The 25,930-nt window shown below is 38.6% G+C and overlaps 1 protein-coding gene across 5 annotated transcripts in view; it reads right to left on the bottom strand.

Moving 5' to 3' along the window:
- MEIS2 (Meis homeobox 2) overlaps window positions 1-25,930 on the bottom strand; it is a 184,068-nt gene that overhangs the window by 142,538 nt on the left and 15,600 nt on the right. For all 5 annotated transcript variants that reach the window (XM_048855806.2, XM_048855810.2, XM_048855808.2 and 2 more), the window contains exon 7: window positions 25,047-25,161. In XM_048855806.2, the coding sequence (XP_048711763.1) occupies window positions 25,047-25,161 (115 nt within the window). The remainder of the gene's footprint in view (window positions 1-25,046; window positions 25,162-25,930) is intronic.

Genomic DNA, 25,930 nt, shown 5'->3' with positions numbered 1-25,930 from the left:
TAATTTCACATTAAGATCTGATAGTCAATAGAGGCAACAGGAACTTCATACTGAGACATTAAAGAGAAAACTGCAATTTCATATTAAGACATTTCTACTTGATTTTACTGTCTCAGCTTTTTAAACACTTGTGTGGTTTATACAGCACTTAGTAATCACAATGGAGTTGCAGTATTGTCTAGTACAAGACAGCTGGGTTCTATTTTCTTCTCTGTCATTGACTCACTAAGTGACTACGGGTAGAGGGGTTTCCAAAGTGCCCAAGTGAATTAGGAGCACAAGTTCCACTGAAAAATGCTTTGAGAGGCTTGTGCAGCAGCCCTTAGTATTGATTATTAATTATTATTATTATTTATTATGTCAGGCATGCCCATTCATTCATGTCTTTTGCATTTGGTCCATCTTTGGTCCACTTTGTAGAGGTGTCAGTCCTTATACAAGTTGCAAGGCAGTGCAGAATCAAGCCCATAAACTTCTGTGGGAGTAGGAGCAAGCCCTTAAAGTTTACCAATAAACATTTTTCATTCTGACTATGAGCCCTCTCTGTATTGTATTATAGCACGGTTAGACATATAACTTCTCCATACCTGTGAGTGACTGGGGGAAAGAATTCATCTCACAAAAGGCAAGTTTGTTGGCCCATTTTTGTGACAGGAGAAACATCAGCTCTTATAGTAGATCTATATGGCTCTAATGAGGTGAGAAACCTGTTTTTCTTTAAATCCTGTTTACTTCGTTTCTCACAGAAATTGATTCATCTGAATGACAAAAATTATAAAGAAGCTAAATCAAGGAGGTGGGGAAGCCACCCCTTTCTCTTCTACCAGTGCTGCTTTCTGATACCCATGGCTGCTTTTCTCTTACGTGATAAGGTTCAGTAAATAATGAAGGCCTGCACCTACCCTTGATGGTTCACAGATTGTAACTCCCACAGCAGCACCACCCCATCCATTACTGTAGAATTAGTTGACAATCCTACTAGTTGTTCAAAAAATAAATAAATAAACTAATTGGTCCCAGAGGATAGTTAGGTGATGTGGAAGTCTTAAAAATACCATGATCTCCCATAGTGATTTGCTAGCCTTCCTATACTCTATCCAGCACATTGGGACTTCTAAATTACATACCATAATTGACATCAAATATCTGTCCCATCAGTGAATATCTTTATTAGCATCAAAATCACTCACAACTAGTGTTCCTCAATGTTATTAAACAGAACTTGTTCTAGGTGTTGCCTTACTAATTAGTCAGGATGAGCCCGAGGAAGAAAATCTGGGTCATGTTAAATTAATTGGAATGAGCATGAAAATTAGCAGAGCAAACTGCATCAATTTTCTATAGAGAGCCTTTCTTCATGTTGAGAATAAAAATGGATATTATGAGGCATTAACCAAACTGCCTTCTGTGACTGCCAAGAGGTGTGTTACAGTAGCCCAAAAATATCATGCTCACAGATTTTCAGAAGTTAATGAGACATTTCCAGGAATGGTAAATACATGGTGTTAAAATGGGTGTGCCTCTTATGGGAAAATGCCAAGTCATTTCATGTTTATTCAGGCATAACAAGCTCTTCAAAATGAGCATAATTTAAGAGGTGAATAGTGCAAAGAGGGCTAACATTCAACTAATTTTCTTTAAGAAAGAAAAGATTAAATTGAACAAAAAATGAATTAAGAGGTTTACAAATCAACAAGTCAACCATCAGACTGCAGCCTCTGCTCAGTATATTCTCATCAGCCCCTGCCATGAAGTTTTCGAAAAAATGTCCCGAAGGCAGGGAACAAAGCGAGCAGAACTGATTACAGCCACACTCACCGCCTTGCTGTCTAAACTCTGTTTGGCTTCCTAATGAGCTCACTAAAAACCTAATTCATCTCCCATAACCCTTCTCAGCCCTCCTTGAAATTCACCATTATGGAAATTACAGATGAAACATTTACAGGCTGTGTTCAAATTACTGCTTCTTCAACAGGCAGGTCCCTGACCCACACAATGAACACAATAGAGGTATGTCCAGCATGAAACCACTCAGGCCGCAGCCTATAGAATAAAGAGGCTCAGGAAGGTTAAGACTTTTTCTCATGGTGACAATGATTTCTGCATTAATGCTTTCAGTTCCATGAATATGGGAATTTTGTGGGCTTGACAGTATATCAAATACAAATTGTAATTCAGAAGGGGAGAAATGAGTTGTACTGATGACAAATAGCTGAAATAGGCTAATGTGAATTCCCAGCCTGTTCATGAGGAAGCTCCCTCTGTTCCTCATTACATGAAGTCAAAATGATCCTCACGGCACCTAGCCTGTAACTGGAAGATTACTGAATTGATGGATCCTTAGTTTAAAATGCAGCTGTTTTATTCTGCTTTAGTAATTAATTCTTTTTCCAATACCATATTGATTAAGCGTAGACCCTGATAAAGTTCAAACTGAGAAGAATCTCTAGTGGCTTCCTTAGTTGCTCAAGAGAGTCAATGAAAACTTCCTACAGTTCCACCTGCCTCCTCAGAGTGCTGATCCAATGAACAGAACAGGTTTTTCTCATAAATTAGTCAGGCCATGTGGAGCTGTATTAGCTGATGGTTGCTTTTGTCTCTCTACTTGCTGACTTGCTTTTCACTTTTGCTGTCCTTTGTGCTGTCACACACAAAGTCGGAGTGCAGCTGCCATTCTGAACCCAAACCAAGGTAAAGAACAATTCATACAAACTAATTTTTTTTTTCATTTTATACAGCTGCAACTCCCTGAGCAGTGCAGCACTCACTAAGGCCTCCTGGGACCCAACTAGCTGAGAAATCAGTGCTGAAGCATGCAGATATACTGTGGGACTAAGGGGGGAAAAAAGTAACTTGTTTTCTTCAAGACTACTTCACCTTTTGGGATAGACTATTGCTACTGTGTTTTTGGCAGTTACAGATTTCCACAATATCATTTAAGTAAAAAGTGACATGAGTGCTTGAGACTGAGGGCTAGTCTTCACTGGCAAGGCTAACGCGTTGCCACGGCAGCCGTTCACCGTGGCTTGTGTGGTCGCGGAACTCCCAGCGCTCTAAAAAACCCACCCCCACGAAGGGCGCGGCTACCGGCGCTGTCTACACTGGTGCGTTACAGCGCTGAAACTTGCTGCGCTCAGGGGGGTGTTTTTTCACACCCCTGAGCGAGAAAGTTGCAGCGCTGTAAATTGCCAGTGTAGACAAGCCCTAGAACAACCACATCACATCACAACGGAAGGCTAGAGGTGCCTGTTGAACAACAGACAGTTAGGCACTGTCTATATGAATGACCTGTATAAACCCAACAACATTTATAAGAAGAGGCATCACCAACATGTTGCTGCTTTTCAGAGGGTCACATGCACAGAGGCATCAATGCTTGTGAATAAAAACAAGCATGATAACTGAAAGTTTCTCAGATTACAGCCTGTACAATGGATTTTCTTTCCTGTGAAGATCAGGACTACTGGGAAGTCTTTTAGAGCAGTGTAGTGCATTGTCCTAAACAAAACAACTACCAAAACCCACTACGCCTGGATGCTGCAATTTATAACCTTCCATGCAAACAGATTCAAGTTGTGTGCTGTAGCCCATAACCTGCTTGCAGGAGAACAAGTGATCTGCAGAAACAAATCGGCTCTGACAGAATAATAGGCATTTATTATATTAGTAATCCTTGTTCAGGCTACAAATCACATGAGAATATATAAAGGTTAAGGGCCTGATTCTGATTTGACATCAATTTTATACTAGTTTGACACCAGTGACTTAACCTCCTGATTTACACTGGTGTGAAGTCAGAATCAGGCCTTTAATGTTGTTTTAGGAGAAGCTGCTAAATTTTGTGCTGAAACTGAAACTTAACTAGGATAGTATAGGGGTCTCAGTGAGAATTCTCAGAGTACATTAGGCCAGGACTGATACTCTGATAGTTGCATTCCCCCACCTTCATAGCATTCTTTCTTAGGTCAAAAGGTCATCCTTCACAGATGTCTCCAGCAGACACTCAGTTGTCAAAAGGTTGCACCATGTGATGTGTGCAATCACTGTTAACAATGCACTGTTCTCATTGAGATACATAAACACTTTGCACGTCTAAATAATTTCCTTGGTAAAAAACAACTTGTTTTTTACACAGTCTTATTCAGTTATCAAAACAATGTATGAAACTCTGTGCGTAAGCAATCAAAAAAACCTCCCTAAATTAACTACTTCAATATTCCATTTTCTTCTTTTCTTTTTGTCATTTTATTCAGTGCTAGGAGATGCTGCTGTTTTATTTCATATAAAAGGGAATGAAAGCACCGTATCCCAAAGTATGTAACAGCAATGCATCTAATTTGGCGGCAAAGGCACACAATTGGTGAACATGCAAAATTGCAAGCCATTTGTCAGAAAAATTACAACACGCAGGAAAAAAAAAGCATAAAAGCATACCTGTGCATTTTTGAATATATCCAATTACAATTCCTTCGCATTAAAAGTTAACAAACATTATGCACATTGTGTGACCAGGTGCAAAAAAGCAGAATTATAGATGTATGCTTGCTTACCACAAATTCAGGTTAGTCTTGTGCATAAAGTTTATTTTTCAGTAGTACTTTAAAACAATAGGTTCTAGTTATTACAGTAGCTTAGCTTTTTAATTTTCTGCTGCCTCTAGATGAATAATATAACAAAGATTTCTTCGTTGTTGAAGACAGTTACTTTAAAGCAGCTTGAAGCTATCATATGCAATACAAGACAAGTCATTTCTTTCTAGAAGGGATTCAAACACATGTATCAGTATTGTTATCTATTTATAAATTATATATTTAAAAGTAAAGTAAGACAGACATATCTGAAATATTACACAGGGGGAAACATGATAAGAGATATTCGAAATTATTCAACCTAATCCTAACCCATAGAACCTTAAAGACACTGGGAATTTGTAGAAGAATTAAGCATTATATGTTGTAAAAAGCTCAGTTAAATACGCTCACAAACCAAGCTGAGAGTCTTTCAGATCTGCAATACACAGGCCTTCCAAATGCAAAACATTTCTCTTTCTGGGGGCTCTTCTTTTTCTTTCCACGCTTTTAATCACTGAACCTACCGAAAGTACACTTTCTAGAAAATCTTCAGTGCTTTCATGTCTTGTATTTCATACACTTAGCCATCTTGGATTAATAGGAGCCAATGAAGATACACATTCTTAAAACGGCTGCAGTTTCATTGGTCTAATCTATGAACTTTAAAGACCTACGTTTTATGAGCTTTCCTCAGGGTAGGTATTTCAATGTTCTAAAAACAGGGTTATGGACTGTTAAATTAAGCACATGTTCTGAATTGACATTTTAGTTCCAACAGGTTATTTGGTGCCAAGATTGCCAATTTAGTATCTGCAACCCTGGAACATATGTTTACATGCCTTCTTAGCTTTGGGGGGAGGCAGAGGGAATTGAAAACACAGTGGTGTTGCATAATAATTTTATGCTCAAATATAAACATCTGAAAAAATGTAAGAAGAGGTTTGCACCTATGTTATATGAACTTAAGAGCACTACAGTTGAAAATGGTGCATAGACATTGCTGTTTATGACCTTTTCAGCAACTTGTATAGTTATATATTCATCCCTGTTTTCTAATGCAAGAGCCTTACTTCTGGCTTTAGCTACAGTAAATGTGAATCATTCAATTATACGAAGGGGTGCTAAAAAACCTTTTATTGTGAAAGTAATGCTAACTGTAGAAGGCAATAGTAATGCTGAGGCAAAATGATCTTTAGATAATGAAACATAATGGGTGACTTTTAGTCAGTCTGTTCTACTGAAGCCCATTTTCCAGGGTTTACACCCAGAGGGCACATACATAGACCTAATGAAGGAATGTTCAAAAATCATATGAGCTGATCTACACCAGTCTTTCCAAAGAAAGTCAAAAGAATAGTTTACCTGTAAAGATGCTTTACAATGAAACAGACAAGATGTAACAATAAGAGAGATGTAAATACACACACGCACGCAGAGCTACCACTTTCGAAGTGTAGCACATTTGTGGGTCATTCGAGAGTTTGCATCACAATTTTCACAAAATCCAAACATGCACACACTTCTTGCAGGTGTTATCTCAGCCTTAGACTGTTGAGCAGTGAAGCTAATCCCTACAGCAACATTTGAAGGTTTAAAAGCTACGGGTTTTTTGTTTTAAATGCCAGTGAAAACATTGCCTATGCTCAGAGGCCTTTTAAAACAAAACCAAAGCTTTTAAAGCTTCAAAAGCACCCATGGGAATTTGCTCCTCAGGAGGGAATCCTAACTGAAGGCCAAGTTTCAGTGGATTCCCCTGGACACTACAAAATGTTAACGTGTTTTGTGGGTCTCTTCTACTTCTTTTAATAGGGATGGCTGGAGCTGACTGAATCAAGCAAAGAACAGACTGAAATCTTTGTCTAAGCCCTAAACTTAACTAAACCCAAATCTCTTTTTAGGCAAATCAGTCCCAACTAAGTCTACAGCTCTCCCCCAAACCTGAAACCTACAAACCTCATGGATACCTAATGCAACTAACAGAAAGACCCCAGAGAGGAACCAGCTGTAAAAGAAGTAGCAGGGAGAACAGAAGAACAGTTTAAAGTTTTTCTGTTGTTAGGAACCTAGAAAGAAAATGGGCTAGGAATTAAATCAAATGAGAGTTGCTTCTAGGAAAGTCTTCTGAAAGGCAAAAGAAAATGGCAAAGAGAAAGGCTTACATGAGTGTGAAGCCAAATAAAAGAAATAAGAAAATGGCAGTTGAAAGTAATGCATGTAAGGAAGACAATTTCCTTCCATAAACACTGTAGATTACCAACAACATGTTGTTTCTGATACGTACTAAAGGATTTAAAATTTAAATTTATTTAAAATCATTTTTAAAACTTGTGAATGACATTTACATCTTGATTGATGAATGACTGTTGCAAAGTTAGGACATTGATTTTTGAGCAATGCCAAAAAAACTAAAGAGAAGCATCGGAACACAGGACCTTTCAACAATTGGTTTGGAAGGATTATTCTTATAAAGAGCCAGCAAAGAATCAAAGTTTGTCTAGAATAAGGCCACAGAATCGCAGCTGTTACAGATGGAAAAGAACTATTAGTGTAAATAAGACATCCTCCTCCTGCAAGTGTAGGCTATAGAAGAAGATTCAAGGGACATTTAATAAAATGTCATGCAGTTGGGGTGTTGTTTTCTCCTCCTACCCTACAAAATTTTTCATCCAGGAGAAACATATCATTCCTAAACAATCTGAGGAGCAAATGAATTGTTTTATGTCTGGCAAGTGGTTGCCAGACAGTAGAACAGAAATAATCAATTAATGGGAGTTCCCATTGAACTGTGCATGTATGCCTGTCCTGCACATTACCACAGCTGAGACTCAACCTATACCCTTCTGATCAAAGCCAAGAACTCTACCAAGGTAACCAAAAAGGGAATCATACCCAAAGGAGTTGTGCTAGGCTTGCTCCTAGATTTCAAATTATACACCAGGCAACTTTTCAGTACCTTAAGAGCAGTTGAACCTTACAAGGAAATACTCTAAAGAAGCAGCTAAAATGATTACATGTGAATAAAGAAGGGGAAAAGTATATTCACATCCAAGTACAAACAGAAGAAGTTGCTTTGAGCTTATATAAGATATTTTGGAAAAAATGATAACTGAAGAAAAGCACAATCAAGATTGTAGCCTCTGACTATATCTCTATATAATTTCCCTCCCCACATACCAAATATTACTATATATACACACAAAAACACATATATTTTGAGCCAAATTCTACCTTCAGGTATGCACACTCAACTCCCATTGACACACACTGAAGGCAACTTTGGATCTATTATGTACTTTATATTTACATTTGTAAAATTAAGAATGCAGAAAATTACTGTACAAAGATTTAAAATTCTTCAGCAGATCTAAAAGAAAGGACAATTTATATCTACTAAACAAAAATAATTGATAGCCATTTGAAAGTTTAAAGGAGGGTTATTCATCATACAGCACACCTGAATTCTACTAGTGTGGACTTTTTGCTGAATTGACATTCTCTTTGGTGGGTCCCAGGACTGTGGGATTATCTTACCAGAAGGAAAGAAGGGCCTGAAACCAAACCTAATTGATGAATTACTAGATTAGAAAGTCCTGTCTATATGATTTGTCCAAATTTACAGATTCAGAAGACAAAACAAAACAAAAATCAGTCAAATCTGTAATTAAGGTTAAATTACAGATTAATAGAAAGAATGAAAGATCTAAGAAGTTAAGAAAGATCTTCCTTCATAAAATCTTGCCCACAGACAGGACTTTATGCCATAGTATTCTCAAAGTTGGGAATGTGAACTGCTAATAAAATCCAGCAGAAGGAAATTATCAGGATAATGAATTTACAGTAAAACAAAGCATATCCTCCATCGGTGAAGATATCTAAAATGTTTTTGTTGTTTTGAAATTTTCTGAAAATGGATAAGTGTAATAGCAAATCCATTGAGACACTACCACAAATGAGTATATTACTGTCACAGTCAAACAGATGGAAGATACCTGTATTCTTAAGAATTAAAGCTACTTAACTAGTGTACGAATCAAAGGTAAATTTGTAATATATAATTTATGGACATTAGTATTCTACATGAAAAAGCTAAAGCAATATTGAACTAAAGAAAAATAAAGCTACTGAAAAAAACTGGTCAAGTCTAGTGGTTGGAATCTTCTTCTCTGGCAGAAGATACTGGACTTTTTTATGCTTCAGAAAGACAGAAATCTAATAATCTTTTTTGCTAACATGGTAGCAGATGTTTCACCAAAAAGAAATTCATAATTTCTGAATACACGATGTGAGACTAACATTGTTTGGACTTCCAAGAGCATGAAAGGCCATCAGTCAAAGTAAAGATCTAATAAATAAAAACAAAGAAATAAACAAAAACCCTACTGCCTTTCTTCATACGGAAAGCATTTGCAGTTTAGGATTGAAATGAAAAACATGGATAAAACATGGTGTCCCAATCAAGTTCTCCTTTAGCCATATTTGAAAATGATCTCTGCCAGTGTGTCAAACAGGTAGTAGACATGAGAACGGAAGTTCAAGAGCCTGATTCTAAAATGGGACTACTCGCATGGGTAAGGACTATTTGCTCAACTAAATGTTTGTAGATTAGGCTCCTAATGAGCATCAAACTTAGAAAAAAAAATCACTACTGACAAACCTTCTGATTTATTTTTGTTACTGTCAAAACAGTAAGATTTTTCTTTGTTCAGGAAGCATGCTCTTCCTGACGGTTCTATTATTTTCTTCTAGCTCATAGTGTAGACATAGCTTACATCTAGCCTATTGTTAGACACAGATGGTTGAAAAATAGAATAACAATTCCCGCCCAAAAATTCAAAATTCTGAAGTCATTTTATTTTTGCAGGATTCAAAATGGACCCATTTTCTAGCATATTTTTTAATTTGGAAAATATTTCAATAAAAAGTTTGGTCAAAAATCTTGGAAAAAATTCATGAAAAACAGAAAATGTTGATAATGTTGACAATTAAAAAAAAAAAAAAGCTTAGTATTTGAGAAAAGGCCATTTCTGATGAAAAAAATCTTGTGTGAAAAATTTCAACCAGTTCTTCCATGGTAAAAATTAAGCAGCCAGGTAACAGAATACCTGTACTACTGTATTTACAATACTAACACAGTTGTAGAAGAGCCAATAATTAAGGGCCTAATCCTGCACCTTGAAGATTAAAGGATGCTTTGCAACTGACTTCATCAGGAAGAGGTTTAGACCCTAAGTGGTCATTCATCAATTAGGCCCCAATCCTGCAGAGACTTACTCTAATGCTCAATGTTAACTCATGGGAGAAGTTCCATTGACTTCAATAGCTCATAAAGCTAAGCATGTGTGTAAATCTTTACAGGATTGGGGCCCCGCTTTGGCTATCACAAGTACATCAGAAGATGGAAGGCATATGCTGATGCACAAGAACAATTTTCATTCCATCCCACTTCATAACTAGCTTCATATCCCAAGCCGTTTCTTGGAAGAAAAATATTTGACATATCCAAAATGCAAATTATTACATTAAAATCTTTAACTAGTGGCAAATCATAGCTCAGATTTTGGTTTAATTCTGGGAAATAAAAGGTGGCAATAAAGAAATACTAAAAAGGTGGTAGCCTTTTGATTGTAAAGAAGACATGGGGTTTTAATAATTTTCTCAAGGCAGTGAACTGACACAATAAAAGTTACACTCATTAAATTTTACATGATTTGTGAACTAAGTACTTTTTTATGCAAAACAGGCTTTACAGTTTGGTAGCACAGAAATATGAAAAGCAAGAGTTTTCATTATGTGCTCATCTAGAAAATGAATGTTAGCTTCCTTTTACACTTTTAGTGGGAAATTGTTTTATTTAAAACATTTAAAAGGCTGGCATAGTGTATTAGTGGATGCAGAATGCCACGACACTTGCATAATCTTGGACTCTTTATATCTAACTGGATGGCTGCCCAGTCCCACAAAACACAGACTAATAATGCATTACCATTGAGCCAAACTATGCCTTCATTTACACTGGTGCAATCCCAGGGTAATTCCATTTACTTCAGTGGAGTTACTCTGGATTTATACAAGCATAAGGGCCTGATCCAAAGCTCATTCAAGTCAATGGAACACTTTCTGTTGACTTAACAGGCTTTGTATTAGACCCACAATAAGAAGAGAATTTGGCTCAGTCAGAAGATTTCAGTTCAGTCCTACACCTGTTCCTCAGGGCAAGGGAAACTAGGAGCGCACTCAGCTCCTGTTGGACGTGTAGAAGTTTATGCTCCTCTCGAACAGTCCTGTCTAGCAGATGCATAGAGTGAAGACTCCTTCACTGACAAGAGCACAGCCATTAAGTGGTTAGTTTGAGGTCAGAGGAAGTAAAGGGGACGCGTGAGCTGAATGATTCTGATTTCCACTATTTATGTGATGTTTCATACTCTTGATCCAGGACTATAAAATTGGACAGGGAGTTCATGCAAGTTTCTGAATTTTATGCTCATAAATAATTTCAAAGCTTTGGGCTCAGCCCTGCAATAAAAATCCATATATGTATGCATCAGACTCCTTTCTGGTGAACTTTTGACATATAAGAGGAGCTGTGTTCAGTTTTTAATATGACCAATTTGCATCTCTGGACAGATACAAGGAAAGGAAGGTAGTTGCTTAAACATGGGCAGTCCTGAAAGCCTGAAAGCATTAACACCAGGTTATGAGAGGAAAAAGAGCTCTTTACATAGTTAAGGATTAAATCAAGGGTTGTCAAACATTTTCATAGCATGAATCACATCTTAGAGAACTTGCAGATCATCTTTTGCTCCCATTTACAACTGCATCACTTCATGGTTGCAGCTACAGCAGTGGCTTTGCTTACATGGAAAAATATAAAATGCCAATCCCTGGCTGTGGCTGAGGCATGCACAGTGCAAATTGGAGGGATGCAGAGATAGCCAGCGATAAACCACTCTTGAGCTTCCCCAACCCTGGGTGGGCTGCATGCTGGGCTGGTCCCCAGGTGTAAGTTAGAGCAGCCAGAAGAACGCTTAAACATTTGTTCGTTGCCAATGGCTAGAAAGGCTCTTCTGGGACCTGGGAATCAGCAGGGCACAGGGAAAACACACCCCTTTGTCCCAAGCCAGGCCCTCTATGCTTGCTGCCAGTGGTGCTGAAACAATTTTCACGGTGGGGGTGCTGAAGGCAGAAACCATGTACTTAGGTTGTTATTACTACTTCAAGCCAGAGGGTGCAGCAGCACCCCCAGCACCCTTAGCTCCAGCACTTATGTTTGGGAGGGAGGGAGTAGTGGCATCAGAGCCATTACAACTGCTATATGTCTCCTGAGGATCCCCTTATGTTGGGGGATATCCCCTAAAGCTGGCTCTACAAAGTGACCCAGCATAGTCAAGCATCTGAGCCAAAGTATTTATGTGTTACTAGCTGTCTTTAATGCAATCCCATTTTTTTTTTAAGGGAAACACGCTGTCTAAGTCTCTTCATTTCATCTCTCCCTCCATCTCTCATCTTCTCTCTCCCCAGGCTCTCCTGCATATGTGTTCTTGCCACTCAGTCCCTTTCTCCTGCACATACTTCCCTGTTGCCTGACTCTCCTTTTCCCCTGCACATGCTGCACGGCCACTTATGTCCCAGCCCCTCTGGATGCGCTGTCCTCTCCTCTTCCTGCTTCCTTGGACATAATTCTTGGCTGCCTCATGCTTTTCTCTCTTCCCTTTTTCCGCTGCTCCTGTGACCATTCCTCTCTTGTCCGTGGCTGGCACATTGTGGGCTCATTGGTGCCTTATAGGCCCAACCCCACAATGGGAGTCATGTGGCACCATATCACCCAATAGGAGCCTTGAGAGGCATTGTGTCACAAGATTACCCAGGCCTTTAAGGGTTTGTAGAGCACATTCTCTGCAATGGATCCGCTCCTCCCTGCCCCTTTTAGTGTCATTAGTCCTACGGGGTCTTTGTGCTCAGGGGAGTGCAAGAACTGCAGCTGTGGGTGGCTCCTGTGAAAGCACAATGGGGAGGGATCCGTGTACCTTTAACCCCTTGCACACCTGTGTACACTCCCAAAGCAGCTGTGAAACTGCTAGAACATAAGATTACATTTACTACATCAGCCGCTGGCAGCAATTCACCACCCCGACCTTCCCAGAAAATCTGAAATAAACATTGGTAGAATGATAACAGAATTAAGTGCATTGATTTTAAAAGGAATCTAGGAAAAAAGAGGATAGTTTCTGTACTTTTACAAAGCTATGTAGAAATGGGTCTGGCAAGAGTTATTTCCCTTTGTCCCTTAAAATATGAGAAAATATGATGACGCTCCCTTTAAAAGATTAATTTCTTTAGAATTTAATATTAAAATATTATTAACATTTACTTATAGTTTTAAGACAAGCTCTTGTTTTTGTTCCTGGAGATACGGTATGTGTATCAAGAGCTCAGTTGCACTTTCTATAGGAATTTCTCCTATGAAATTAACAGCAGTGTAAATTTTAATAATAAAGGCCCATATTCTGGTCTCAATTGCATAGGTGTGCAACCCCAGACTCTGCGAAACAGATATGGATTTGGGACCAGATGCTGCTCCTGTTCAAGTCATACAGTTGCTATTGACATCAGTGGAAGCAGGATCAGGACCTTATATAGATAATCTCCCCCTACATTCAAAAACATTTCCACTCCTTTGAATAGGGAAGACCTTTCTTCCAGCTGATTCTAGCCCCCTTTCTTGGAAAATGTCTCCTTGAATGCCCAGTGGAGAGTCTGCCACTGGCCCAAAATCAAATGAGAGCTTTTATGAATAGCGCAACTATGGAATGTGTCTTGTATTTGGTGCATTTAACAACGTTATTATAAGTAACTCCTGTGGAAAACCATGGTACTGAAGCTATATTCACAAGGACCAAAATGAAAAGGAACTGTAATGATAAACTATATTGTGTGTAAATTTTTTCTTTATAATTTCCCCCGCAGCAAAACGGATGCATTGAATGTGATATTTGGCAAAAAGAAACTCTAAAATATCAAGCAGGCTATTCATATTAGTGCTGCCAGTTTTGATGCCCTAAACCTGCTGTCTTGGCCACCACTGTGTGCACACTGCAGACTCTTAGGCAATGGAGCAAGGAGTATACTCGATCTTCCCGTGCCAATATGCGGAAAATCAATGTCAATGTCTAAAAGACAGAACTGCTGGTGCACGAGAACACTAAACACTACAACCCACTGTATAGCTCTAGAGTGTTAAAGGCAATCCTCCAGAAACACACACACACACACACACACACACAAAATCAAAACAAAACATTGGTTTGGAACAAATCCTGCAATACATAACTGCCCTTGGGTGCTCTTGTAGATAAAAGGGAGTGCAAACACAAACACAGAGTTTCCCTGAGTTGTTCAAATTAAATATGTTTGTTCAAGAAAAAAATGTGTAATGGGAAGACATGCTTACATAATGACAAATCAAAGCCTAATACATTGAAGACATTATTCCAAACATTTCACCTTCATGTACAGATTGCCTAGTAACGGTACCCAGGTCTATGCTCTTTCTGGTGATTGACTTTCTAAATGTTGAAAATTTAGATCTTCTCACTATTTAAAAATCAGTCTGCAATGTTAAGGCTATTTCTCTTACCAACTTCTCTGTATTGAAAGAGGAGAGAATGTCTAAACAAGCAATAAAATACCTAGATGTATTGCCAATGCTGCTCTTGCTTTGATTTCACAGTTACTAATAACATAATAATACTCAGCACTTCTATATAACCATCTAAGTATATCAAAGCACTGCACTAATGTTAATTGACTGAGCCTCACAACACCCTTGCACAGTAGCTAAATACTACTGCCCCCATTTTACTGATGGGGAAAGTGGATCACAAAGAGGTAACATAACTTGCACAAGGTCACACAAATAGACTTCAGAATCCTGCAATTTGTTGCACATGGGCAGACAGCCACGTCCATACAGAGGGCCACTGAAGCAGCTGTCATCTGTGTGCAACAAATTGCAGAACTGAGGCATTAGAGCCTGATCTAAAGCCCACTAAAGTCAAGGGGAGTCTTTCCATTAACTTCACTGGGCCTTGGATCGTGCCCGGAGTCAGTGCCAGAGGTATGGTTCAAACCCCTGTCTCCTAGTACTGTGCTTTAACCTGTACACCACACTGCCTTCCTATAAAAATCTCAAATACCAGAGGTTAAATTTTCAACTGTGCCTTCCCCTGACATGAGACGTTGCACCCACAGGGTTTCCACATGCATGTTTTTTTCACATTACATTTTTATGCATGTAAAACTTCTGATTTTCATTTGCATAGGCTGTTTGCATGTTTGAATAAATGTATGCACCAAAACTTGTGGGAGCAAAATTGCAGGCGCAAGTATAGATGCTGCTTTTGAGAATTGTGCAGCAAATATTTAGCCAATAATCTGATTAAAATAATGAACCTTCTTAAAAAGAAAAATGTCTCTGTCAGCTAAGACTCAGCTGTGTGACTCTTATTTTCACAGTGTGTGAGAGTGGACCAACATGAGGGACACAAATACATAAAAGCAGAGATGGAAGCTTGAAATCATGCAAAATTGATTTCTCTAGCATATAGAAAATTTCTGGAACCTCAGACTCAGGATTAAGCATCTCTGATATCAACTACCTACACTAAGACGTAATAGCATTGTAGTTTTGTGAGGGTCCCCAAAGTGAGTGACATACCTTCTGATCCAATATAGAGGTAAGTCTGAATGCAGATTAAACCAATGTATATATTAAATGGTTTACAACCATTTAAGATTCAGTTGGTTGGAAAATGCAAAACTGTAAACAGATATGTCAATCTGCATTAAGAAATGAGTAAAGATGACTGTCAAACTCCTTCCACCCACTCCCAAACCTAAAATGTCCCCAGAAGCTGGAGAAATCACAGAATGGTTGTCCGCCACTCTTACCAGGCAAAGTAAAGACAATAAGACAAAAAGCACATGTATTACAATGTGTATCGCCATAATGCAGTGTTTGACGCTCTAGAGGGCCTTCAACAAGTACTGTACAGCCAAAAATCAATTGAAAATCAGCATGATAACAGAGCATGAGTTGCCCTGTAATAGCCTTAAGACCCCCAAGGCTATATGGGTCCCTTTCATCTGCCACATTGCACTGACTCTAGGGGAGCCTCACTTCCCCTCCCTGAGCACTCTAGACACGTCTGTATCTTTTACCTATTGCTTTTACCTTACATAGTAAGGGGAGCTGACAGCCTTGCTGGATCTTCTTAGCTTTTAAAAGCAGAATTTGATTTAGTTGTTTTGTTAGCATCATCTTTCTTCTTTTCTTGAAGCGCCCCCTTCTTTAATCAGCCAAATGATTTCAGACTATAAATATTCTTGGTTCTAAGAGACAGGCTACATCTAATTATACGATTGAATATTTCAGCAGTAGGTCCTATATCCTGTGAATTCCAACTTGTACTTCAACATCCTCCTCCCTCCTCCCCCCCTCCAAGTAGTTTTTAAAAAATCACTGTTGAGGTCCATGCAAATTGTTATGTATGAAACAACAAAGTAGTTCTACAAATATTTCACTCATATGGTAGATTTCATTTCAATATTTCTTTAATTACTTTCCAACAATGTCTGCTTTCTGTTGAATTTACACTACTACTTGGCATTTGGTGCAACCCCCAAAAGATAAGATACATATGTCCCCTATTCACAGTCTTGGCATTTTTACCTTAACTCAGTCATCTAAGTGATTGGTTTGAAAATTACCTTGCTGATTAGCTGGGTTTCCTGGTAATATATAGTGTTAATCCTTAAATTTTGAATATGACATAAGGTATACAAATGTTCTGTCTGACTCAACAGCAACATATCACGGCTTAAGGAGGACATGTACGCTGATCTCTGTGAGGGAAGGAAGAGCTAATTGGGAGTTAGATTCAGTGTGATTATCAGCTTGTTTATGATAAGGGAGTACTCTTCTGAATGGCACTGTAAATTCATCCCTGATTGTGGTGTTAAACCACAGCTCATGTTTTCCCCCTTTTTGTTTGGTTATAAGGAGCTGTATACTATTTTCAGCAGATGACAATGTCATGCTTTGAATTTCTTCAGTCACAAGAAAATTAATCAATCACATGAACCTGTTGTCAGATTTCAACTCTCTCATGGCAGAAAGCACACATTTTTTATGTCTACTAAAAAATAAATTTTAGTAATTTTTCCCCATGTCATTATGAACATTAGACTGACCCAATTAATAGGAAATTTTTCTATGCTGCTGGAACAGACCGTGCTACAGAACGAGCCATTTGCACAACCTGTTCATGATTATGGGCCATAAGGACACAAAGATGGCATAGACATTTGTGGACCATCTGAATTCTTATAGGGAAAAGAAAAAAAAGAATGACTTTAGCTGACTGTCGTGGGTCATGTTTTTTAATCCAGAGTATTGGACAAGTAACACAGCAACAAGAGCTGATCATTTTGTTTAATCACCTTTTGGATCTTTGCCAGATGGTCTCTATTGAGAGCGCTGCAAACAGAGAGAGATGAACTGCGTCTAACATGCCACTAGAGCTTTCCCGTAAATGTCTGAGAACTGAATCCAACAAGAATTTAGTCTCAGAGCAGAAAGGGATACATTTAAAAACTATGTGCATTAACTATACTTTTCCCCATAGAATCCTCACTTGGCATGAATAATTTACCCACTCTTATGCTAATGGGATCATGAAAGTATCCCTCTGTCTTTAGTGCAGCTATTCTCAGCTTTCAGTAATTACCCCACCCAGTGAAAATAACATGGCTTCTGCATTCGAATGGCCTACTAGTACCTGACAATTAGAAAGATCATGGCTGACAGTGGAATGGTCCAGAAATGGACACACAAGCTCCAGTAGCCTGAGGGTTGGTTTGGGGGGAAAAAAATGTTCTATTGTACTATATTCTTTAGTTGCTTAGGATCAACACAGCATTTAAAGGAATATCTTCTGGCTCTCTTTCCCTCTTGCTCTCTCCTTTTGTTTAGTGAAATAGAATTAATTGTCAAAATACCTTAATAATAATTTTTAAAGCTCACTACGTCATTGATAAAATTAGGAATTTTAAATCAGCATGGCCTTGTTAAACAAGTGAAGGGGACGGGAAATTACAAAATCAATTATAAGTGTCCTTCAGTATCTCAGAATTTAATCAGCTAGATGAAGAAAAATCCTTCAGCATTTTGTTAAAAAAAAAAAAAGTTTAAAAAAATCTGTTACATGGAACTAGTCTTTGACCTCTGTCCACAGCACACCATGCTAGGTAGTTCACTGTGTAAAAATTATCAGGCTAAAACATCTGGGAAAGAAAGCTATGAAACAGCAGGGAATGTGGCTGGTTTATTGTTTATCTTTTGTTTATGAGGCAGTATTCAAGTTTAATTACTACTCTAAATTAAACTCTAACAGGCATCAGGAGACATCCCTTTACACGACTTAAGTTAAAAAAAAATCCAGAGATTCCAACACTAGATCTTTCAAATAAGTTAACATATATAGGAAGAAATTAGTCAGACTGTAACAACCCAGGAAGGCATTTAAACACTTGCACTTACTACTGCATGTTTGAGAGTGCTGAATTATGAAAAACATTAATATTGTAACAGACAGATACTTTTACAATTTGGCAAATAAAATAATAGCTAACATTTTGAGGGGGGCTGGGTTAGATCTGGCAGAGGGTGTGGGGGTGGGAAAGACCTTAAGGGAAATCTTACCCTCTGCATTTGAAAAAAGCAAAGCAAAAACAAAATGATAAAGGCAAAAGTAAATATCCCACCATTAGCAATCTCTTCAGCAATATTATTTGGTTATTTTCTTTTGAGCTTTCATGTGGAGAAGGGAGAAAAGAAGTTCACTGTGTTTACCATTAACAGTAAGTGACCAGTTTGGGATGAACTTAGCTGTAGGAAAAATAAAAGTTAAAAACAACTAGCAAAAGATTATTCCAGATGGCATCTGTCATATTGTATCTAGGGGTATTTTAAAGAGATCCCTGCCACTATGACAACATTCCATTGACAGAGTTTTCCTAAGCTGCATTTGAAACCCCAGCACAACATAGTTAGAACACATAGTAAATGTTATCTAATAACTTGTATATTTGTAGGAAAAAAAACATTTTTGCATATAACTATGTGGGTTGGAAACTAAGAGAGTAAGATGTAAGTCTTAAAATGTATTATAATATTTTAAGAGCTCACTCACCTCTAAGCTTTAAATTCAATAAAAGGTGGGGATCTGCAGTTTTCACCAGTATAATGACTAGAAAACTGTACAATAAATAAAAGAGATTTACTATGAAATTCTAGCCCCATTAACTGGTTGAAAGGTAGGGACATAAATGGTAAAAAAAAAACAAAAAAAAAAAAAAACCAAACACAAAATGTACTTGTTCACACAATTGAATAAAAGAAAAGAAAGATGGGTGGATACTAATATGTGAATATATTTAGCTAAACTGTTTCTGGCAGCACTATGGTTAATGTGCATGTGGTGTGCAGTGTGAGCTCAGCAGTTACTGGGCCAACTGTCTCAGTATTTCTGGGAATTCTGCCTATTCACAGTGCAGGGATTGTTCAATTGCTGCAAAATGTACAAAATGAATTTTACAAAAATGAATTGTAAGGAAGGCCCCATTACAACGATTTTACAGCAAAGATGTCAACATCAATTTTTCTCTCATGCATAGCTAATGATTAAAACAGCATATTCCATTTGCCTAAGATAATTTATTTCATATTGGCACATCAAAATATTGAAATACAATGTTATCTTTACTCTACCCTTATTATTCATTGCTGCTGAACCCACACTATTGTTCAAGCCATGAAAAATAAAACAAACTTGGCAAGAAATACTTAAAACAAAGGCTCATCAATATTCTCCAATTTGTCAACATCTCAATTACAGCGATGGGAAAAAAATGTAAATTTCATGTGCTCTAAACACTGAGGGGTCTATTCTCCTGTCAATGCACATGCGTAACTCCCATCACCATTAATGGGAATTACTCATACCCATCAACACAAGGACAGGCCCCAAAAACTTGAAAGGAAAAGATGAATTAATAAGAGCTACTTTCTTCCTGTGTCTTCCTCAACTGAAAAAAAAAAATCATTGTTCTTTAAGAATTGTTCATAGTGCACATAGTTTACCTTTAGGAAAATAGTGCCTTTAGAAATGATGCATCTCCAGTAAAGCTTTCTTTATGAGGAAGTTTGCTTTTTCACAACAGAATCTGGGGTTTACTTTCTAGCAACAAAATGATAGTTTTTCACCAATAAAACTGTATCTCCACTCTAAGGTTTAAGGTGAGAAGTTCTGAAGATATAAGAAGATATGCATACAATCCAATGCATGCATATCTACACACGATATTTAAAAGAATAATGGGAAAAAACATCATAAATGCATGTTGTTTTGTAATAGCAAAGTTTGGGTATGAAAATTCAATTGCATACTGTGTATGAACACATTGCATTATTTAATACAACTCCTCCTTTCTGGATCTATTATGATTTGGTTTCAAAGCAGACTCATTTTACATATGCCTACTGTGTTAGTATAGTTTCAATATCAAGAAAGGCCTTTTCTGACTTACCAACTCATGGTGCTTCCAAATTCATATATCATAATGTATTACACAATGAACAAGAAACTCACCCAGAGTAACTTTTCCAATGTGCATCAACCCAAAGATGTAACCTAGGATAAGCATGTGTGATTTCAGTCAATATCTCTGTTGACTTTGCCCTGAAGCAGATAATTAATCTTTCCCCCAGAAAGCTAGTGTGGGCAAATCAGTGGGACAAAACATCAAACTACCACAGAAAAATGTTTAAAGACTATTTAAGATATTTTCTGAACAAATGGTGCTCAGATCCTCTCTACAGTTGGCCAAAGCTTGCTCACCTTACTCACACACGTAGATCCATCGATGCCAGTGGAATTACTCACATGAGTAAGGCAAGCAGGATTTGATCCCATCTTGTTAAGTTTTCTGCTATACGCTGCAGAACGAGCTTCCTGCCTTTGGCTTGTAACATATGCACAAGTTTACCTCTGTGGGTCTGATACTGAGAGGTGCTGAACATCTGTATAAATATGTCCATATATGTCTGTAATGTCTGCATAAATAAAGTGAAATGGGAGGAGTTGGGGGACCCCGTGAACATGAGACTCTGGGGCCCAAATTTCTCTCAACAGGCCTGCTTGTGGGTGCTTAGCACCTCCAAGGATCGGGCCCTTTGACTTAAACTAAAAATGTGGCAAACCAGGTATACAATCCTGGTGTCATAATATACGAAACTAAAACTATTCTCCAGTGATTTCCTGTAGACCACATGTTTTTAAACCTTAAAAAAGATTGATTTCCTGCTTTTCATGCATAATCTGCCATATTCATTATTTGAAATATCCCATAAAGAAATTAAATAAGAATTAAAGTTTGTGGGTGACATATCCCTCACCATGGCATAAACCAATACAGAATACTAGAAGTTGCTAGCATTTTAAAGCAATAATTTGGACATTACATATGCAAAGGCACATTTTACTTTATTTTGAAAGAATAAGGAAAATGTAGCACCCCAAAAGACTTGCAGATTTTTTCCCCCCAATGAAATGGCTGAATGCTAAAGCCTCACACACCTTTTAATGTGCTGCTTAGGGTTTTACACATATATTCCCTGCCAAAAACCCTAGGGTCTTCTATCTCTCCTCCCCTTCTCTCAGCCCCTTTCCTGCTATCTCCCTTGCCATAACTCAACTAACCCAACAGAACCAGTCAGTTTTAAATTTCAGTTGGGACCCCAGTGACCTGTTAATGAATCTACAGAGAGGAGAAAAACTCACAGTGTTGAGTTATGCCTGGTGTTGCTAGCTGACTTAGAGTCAGAAATGCTTGAAGCGTTAACGTAATTGCAAGAATGTGAAAAATGAAGCGTTGGGCTCCTGAGCAAAGCGAAAGGTCAAAGCAAGCCTTACACAAAACAAGTCTCTGGAAGATGGCCTCATTAGACCATTAAATCAGCTTCTCCTTTCCCCCCCCTCCTTTGTAAAATGTTTTGAATGTTTTATTTTTATTATTAGATGTATTTAACCCTTTCTCCCTTTCACTGGGGGAAAAAAAACTGATTATATTTACCACATTATTTACTATTCACTACAATAGTATTTTGTGACATTGACCTGGGTCTGTGAATCTGAACCAGGCTAAAGTCAATAAATGCTTGGTAGATTACAGGTCACTAGTAGTTATGTTTGTTAGATGATCGATACAGCGTATCGTGTAGTTTCCCCTTGTACAGCTGCGGTGACATGCTAAAAACAACACAGACACTCACCACTAATAAAATTAGGATAATATTTCATCATTCGCTGCCTGAAGGCCCTTTTTGTAACTCTTTCAGTGCCAAAATATTTTAACTAATTTCAAACTTCCCCTACATTAACCCTTTCGATGCTGAATGAGCAGCCACTGTGCTGTGGCATTCTGGGTCAGATACTGCACTCCTTCAACAGGCAAAACTCCCATATGACTTAATGCTTTCTAGTCACAACATCATGGGAGGAGCCCTTCGTGTGGATCTACCTGGTCCTGCACAGAGGGTCAACAACATCGATGGCAGCATCCACCCATCACTTGATCCCACTGACCTTCCCTTGAGGGTGAGAGATGGAACTGAGAACGGGTGGGTCAGGGGAATGAGTCGGAGATCAGGAAAGAAAGGGTCAGGAGGGCCAGGAAAGAGTGGGAGGTCAAGAGGCAGGACTGAGGAGGAGCAATGTGGATCACTTACCTCTGCCACCCCACCTGACACTGGCAGAAAAGCCATTGGGATATTAATGCAATCTGAGGCTGCATTAACTCTTTCATGAACTCTTCCATCCCAGAGAAACCCCATTGGAGGAGTGGTGCCCCAGAGGCAGCAGCAAAGGAGAGCCTTGGCAATGCAGTTTCAGTGGAGCCAAATGATCAGAGAGGCAGCAAGGGTCAGACAAATGGGTCCCAGACCTGGAGGAGAGGCACAGATTCTCCTCACAGATGGCTGTGGCCTCTTTCAGATTCTGGGGATCCGTGTGGCTTGGGGATAGAACCACTGCCTTTTCAGCAGTTATGAGGCCAATCCTGTCCCTCCAATGGAACAATCCAAGGAAAATTCAACAAGGGGACTCTTGCAGAATTTTCTTCCAGTAGGCACCCTCTTGTAATTTCCCTGGGAGGATGGGAGGGGGAGGCATCTCGGCCATAGTCTTCAATTGGGAGTTTTACCTACACATCACAGGAGTGTGCATCTTTCAAGTGTGAGAAACTGATTGGAGTCCTGACATTCAATTTGTAGATTGGCACTTCAAAAGGAAACATAGCAGGTAGATGGGGACGCACTTTAGGTTATGTTTTTTCCCAGCACACCAGGCAACGCTCAGGTGATTAAATTGGTTCCTACACAGGAGCCTACTGGATGCCTAAATAAGTATACTATATTTGTGAGTGTACAATACCACAGACCATAACTTAGAATGATAGATCTTATATCTTGCTACCTTAGGTTGACCTCTGCCTATGCTTCATACCAAATAATGAGGTCAGCCTAGGAGTATTTGCTGAGAGCCCCTAGATTTACATGCCTGGAGATTAGAAGTTGGGTATTCAGGTGCAGCATCCCATGACCATGGAACTCACTCCTGCTGGCTATCATAGAATCATAGAATACCAGGGTTGGAAGGGACCTCAGGAGGTCATCTAGTCCAACCCCCTGCTCAAAGCAGGACCAATCCCCAATTTGTGCCCCAGATCCCAAATGGCCCCCTCAAGGATTGAACTCACAACCCTGGGTTTAGCAGGCCAATGCTCAAACCACTGAGCTATCCCTCCCCCCAAACAAGAGCTCAAATGATCAACCAGAGCTCAAATTTTCTGTCCTCCAAGCTGCAGTACAAGACATGTCTTTGTGGTCAAACATTGTTTGATGATGGACCAGCACTGAATTATTTATGGTTGTTGGGAGTAGAGCATGAACACAGGTATGGGACCTGTGTGTCCTGCTTGGGATGGACAGTTTAGACTAATGCATTGATGTATTTAAGTTATGTCATACTCCCGAATGCCACAGGGATGGGCGCTTTAAAAGTAAATAAATAAATAAATGTAAATATTCCACTAAATCATCAGCACTTTAGTGACAAGAAATCCATATTGATTATATCTATATCTATAAACCATAAAGTTTGATAGTGAATTACTAGAGTTTTCACTGACCTGCTGCTTTATAACTAAAGCCCTCCTTGTCATTAGTTGCTGTGGCTGTTATAGTTCATTACAGGCCTGGCCCAAATCCAGTTAAAGTCAATGGAATGACTCCCACTGACTTAAGGCCTGATCCAACTCCTACTGATGTTAATAAAAAGATTCTGGATAACTCAGATGGGAGTAAGATCAAACCCTATATCGTACCCTCTTCTACTTTCTAGTAGCAATAACCCAAATGCACCCTGTACAAATAATCTATAACAATTGACCCAGTTCAATATACCAAAGAGAAACTGCTACTACCATACGGAACCTCGGGAGCGTTTAAAATGTGAACCCAGATCAAAATCCAAAAATTACAGTGAGCCTCACCTATATGAGATCTTCCACCAAAACTCAATTTCTGAACACCTGGGGCCTGACTCTCCACTGCCCTGCACCCATTTACACCCATGCCAAGTGAGTGCAAAGCAGGTGTAACATGTTCCCCAGTCCGAATGGCAGTGTTTGACACCCACTTGGTACAGGCAGAAATGGCTGAACAAGGTGAAAAGCTGTGGAGAATCGGCATTCCTGAACTTTGGAGACTGGGGGGGGAGGGGGGGGTTCGAAGTCTAGATTTGGACTTGAATTTTGCAGCCTGAGTCTGTCTCTATCAAGCATTCAAAATTCATGTTTTCAGAAAAAATATTATACAGGCAAACACTGCACAAGATTTTTTTCAGTCAGTCAGAGCTGACTTCTGCATCTTTCTTATATGATGTAACAGATTTACGGCTTGCTATAGGAGTCCTTTTATAGCTAATATTACACGTTAAATTCTCTGTTTACAGGCCAGTACAAACTACTGCATCACAGCTGGAGAGTATGTCTGTCATTTTATTTACTTACACCACTCAAAAATAAACTGCAGATAACCAAATTTGTAAAGGAATTGGCAGAACTAATCAATTGTTATTACAAAGCTTGTTTGAAGATTAGATATTTCGCTTTGAAATAATAATAAAATGCAGCTAAGTAGGTTAAGAAAAGGAAATAGTGTCTCCCTAAGTTACCGCTGATTACATTGCAAGCCTGCCACTCCATGTTTACACTAAGGCAGATGTACTGATATCATAAAAAAGCCAAAGTTATTTTAGTCATGCCTACTTTGCACAGGGAAAAAGTTTGACCTTTTACCTTGCTCACTGCTGTTGTCTCCACTCTGGGAAGCATGGCCCCCACTGGAGGGCCCCGGTGTGCCTGCTGAATGCGTTGAGGTTGCATCATCGTGGTCTCTCCAAGATGAAGGGTTCTGGTGTCAGAATGCCAAGGAATTTTTTCCACAGTTCCCATTCCAATAGCAAATGAGGAACAGAAAGAAAACAGAGGGGGAGGGAGGGAAAGTATACACATTAGCATTTGTGAAACGTGCCAAATACTGATACTGTTTGTACAATGTAATATGTCTTCAGCAGTTAGAAGCGGAGGACATACAAAGATTTATTTGGTAAAATAAAGGACCGATTTTTACTCTTCCAACAGTTATCTGGGATTAATTGTTTTAATAGTAGAGCAGTAAAACACTTCTGCCAAAAGTTTTAGTATTTCCTGATGAACTATTTGCAGATGAGTTGACATGTTTTTTTCTCTAATACTTGAAGCTCAAACTGGAGTGGGTGTAGTGCCACATTTTCTCCCATTTTTGCCACATCTGGTTAGGTGAGGGGGATTTTTTTTTTTTAAAGTATTTTAAAAAGAAAAAGAAAAAGTGGATGGGAGGGGAGCACACCGTCACACCCCGCTCTCCTCCACCAGTTTGAAAGTTGGAAATACTTCAAGCAAACGCAGAGCTATGGGAAAAATAAGCTCCCTCTGAAATACATTATATACTAGTAAAGAATTTTTTTCTTCAATATGACACATTTTTAAAGACTTTCTAGATGTATCGCTCTTTAACAGTTCACTTACAAGAACTGTCAAGCATAATCACCAGGTGATTATATAAAATAATATATATGGTGATTTTTATGTAATTCTTTCTACATTAATACACATAAAATACAATAAAAAAGAATGTAAAA

This window comes from Caretta caretta, chromosome 6 (genome assembly GCF_965140235.1).
Source record: "Caretta caretta isolate rCarCar2 chromosome 6, rCarCar1.hap1, whole genome shotgun sequence".
Classification (NCBI taxonomy): domain Eukaryota; kingdom Metazoa; phylum Chordata; order Testudines; family Cheloniidae; genus Caretta; species Caretta caretta.
The sequence above is the reverse complement of the archived record's forward strand: the minus strand, read 5'-3'. Positions and strand labels throughout refer to the sequence as shown.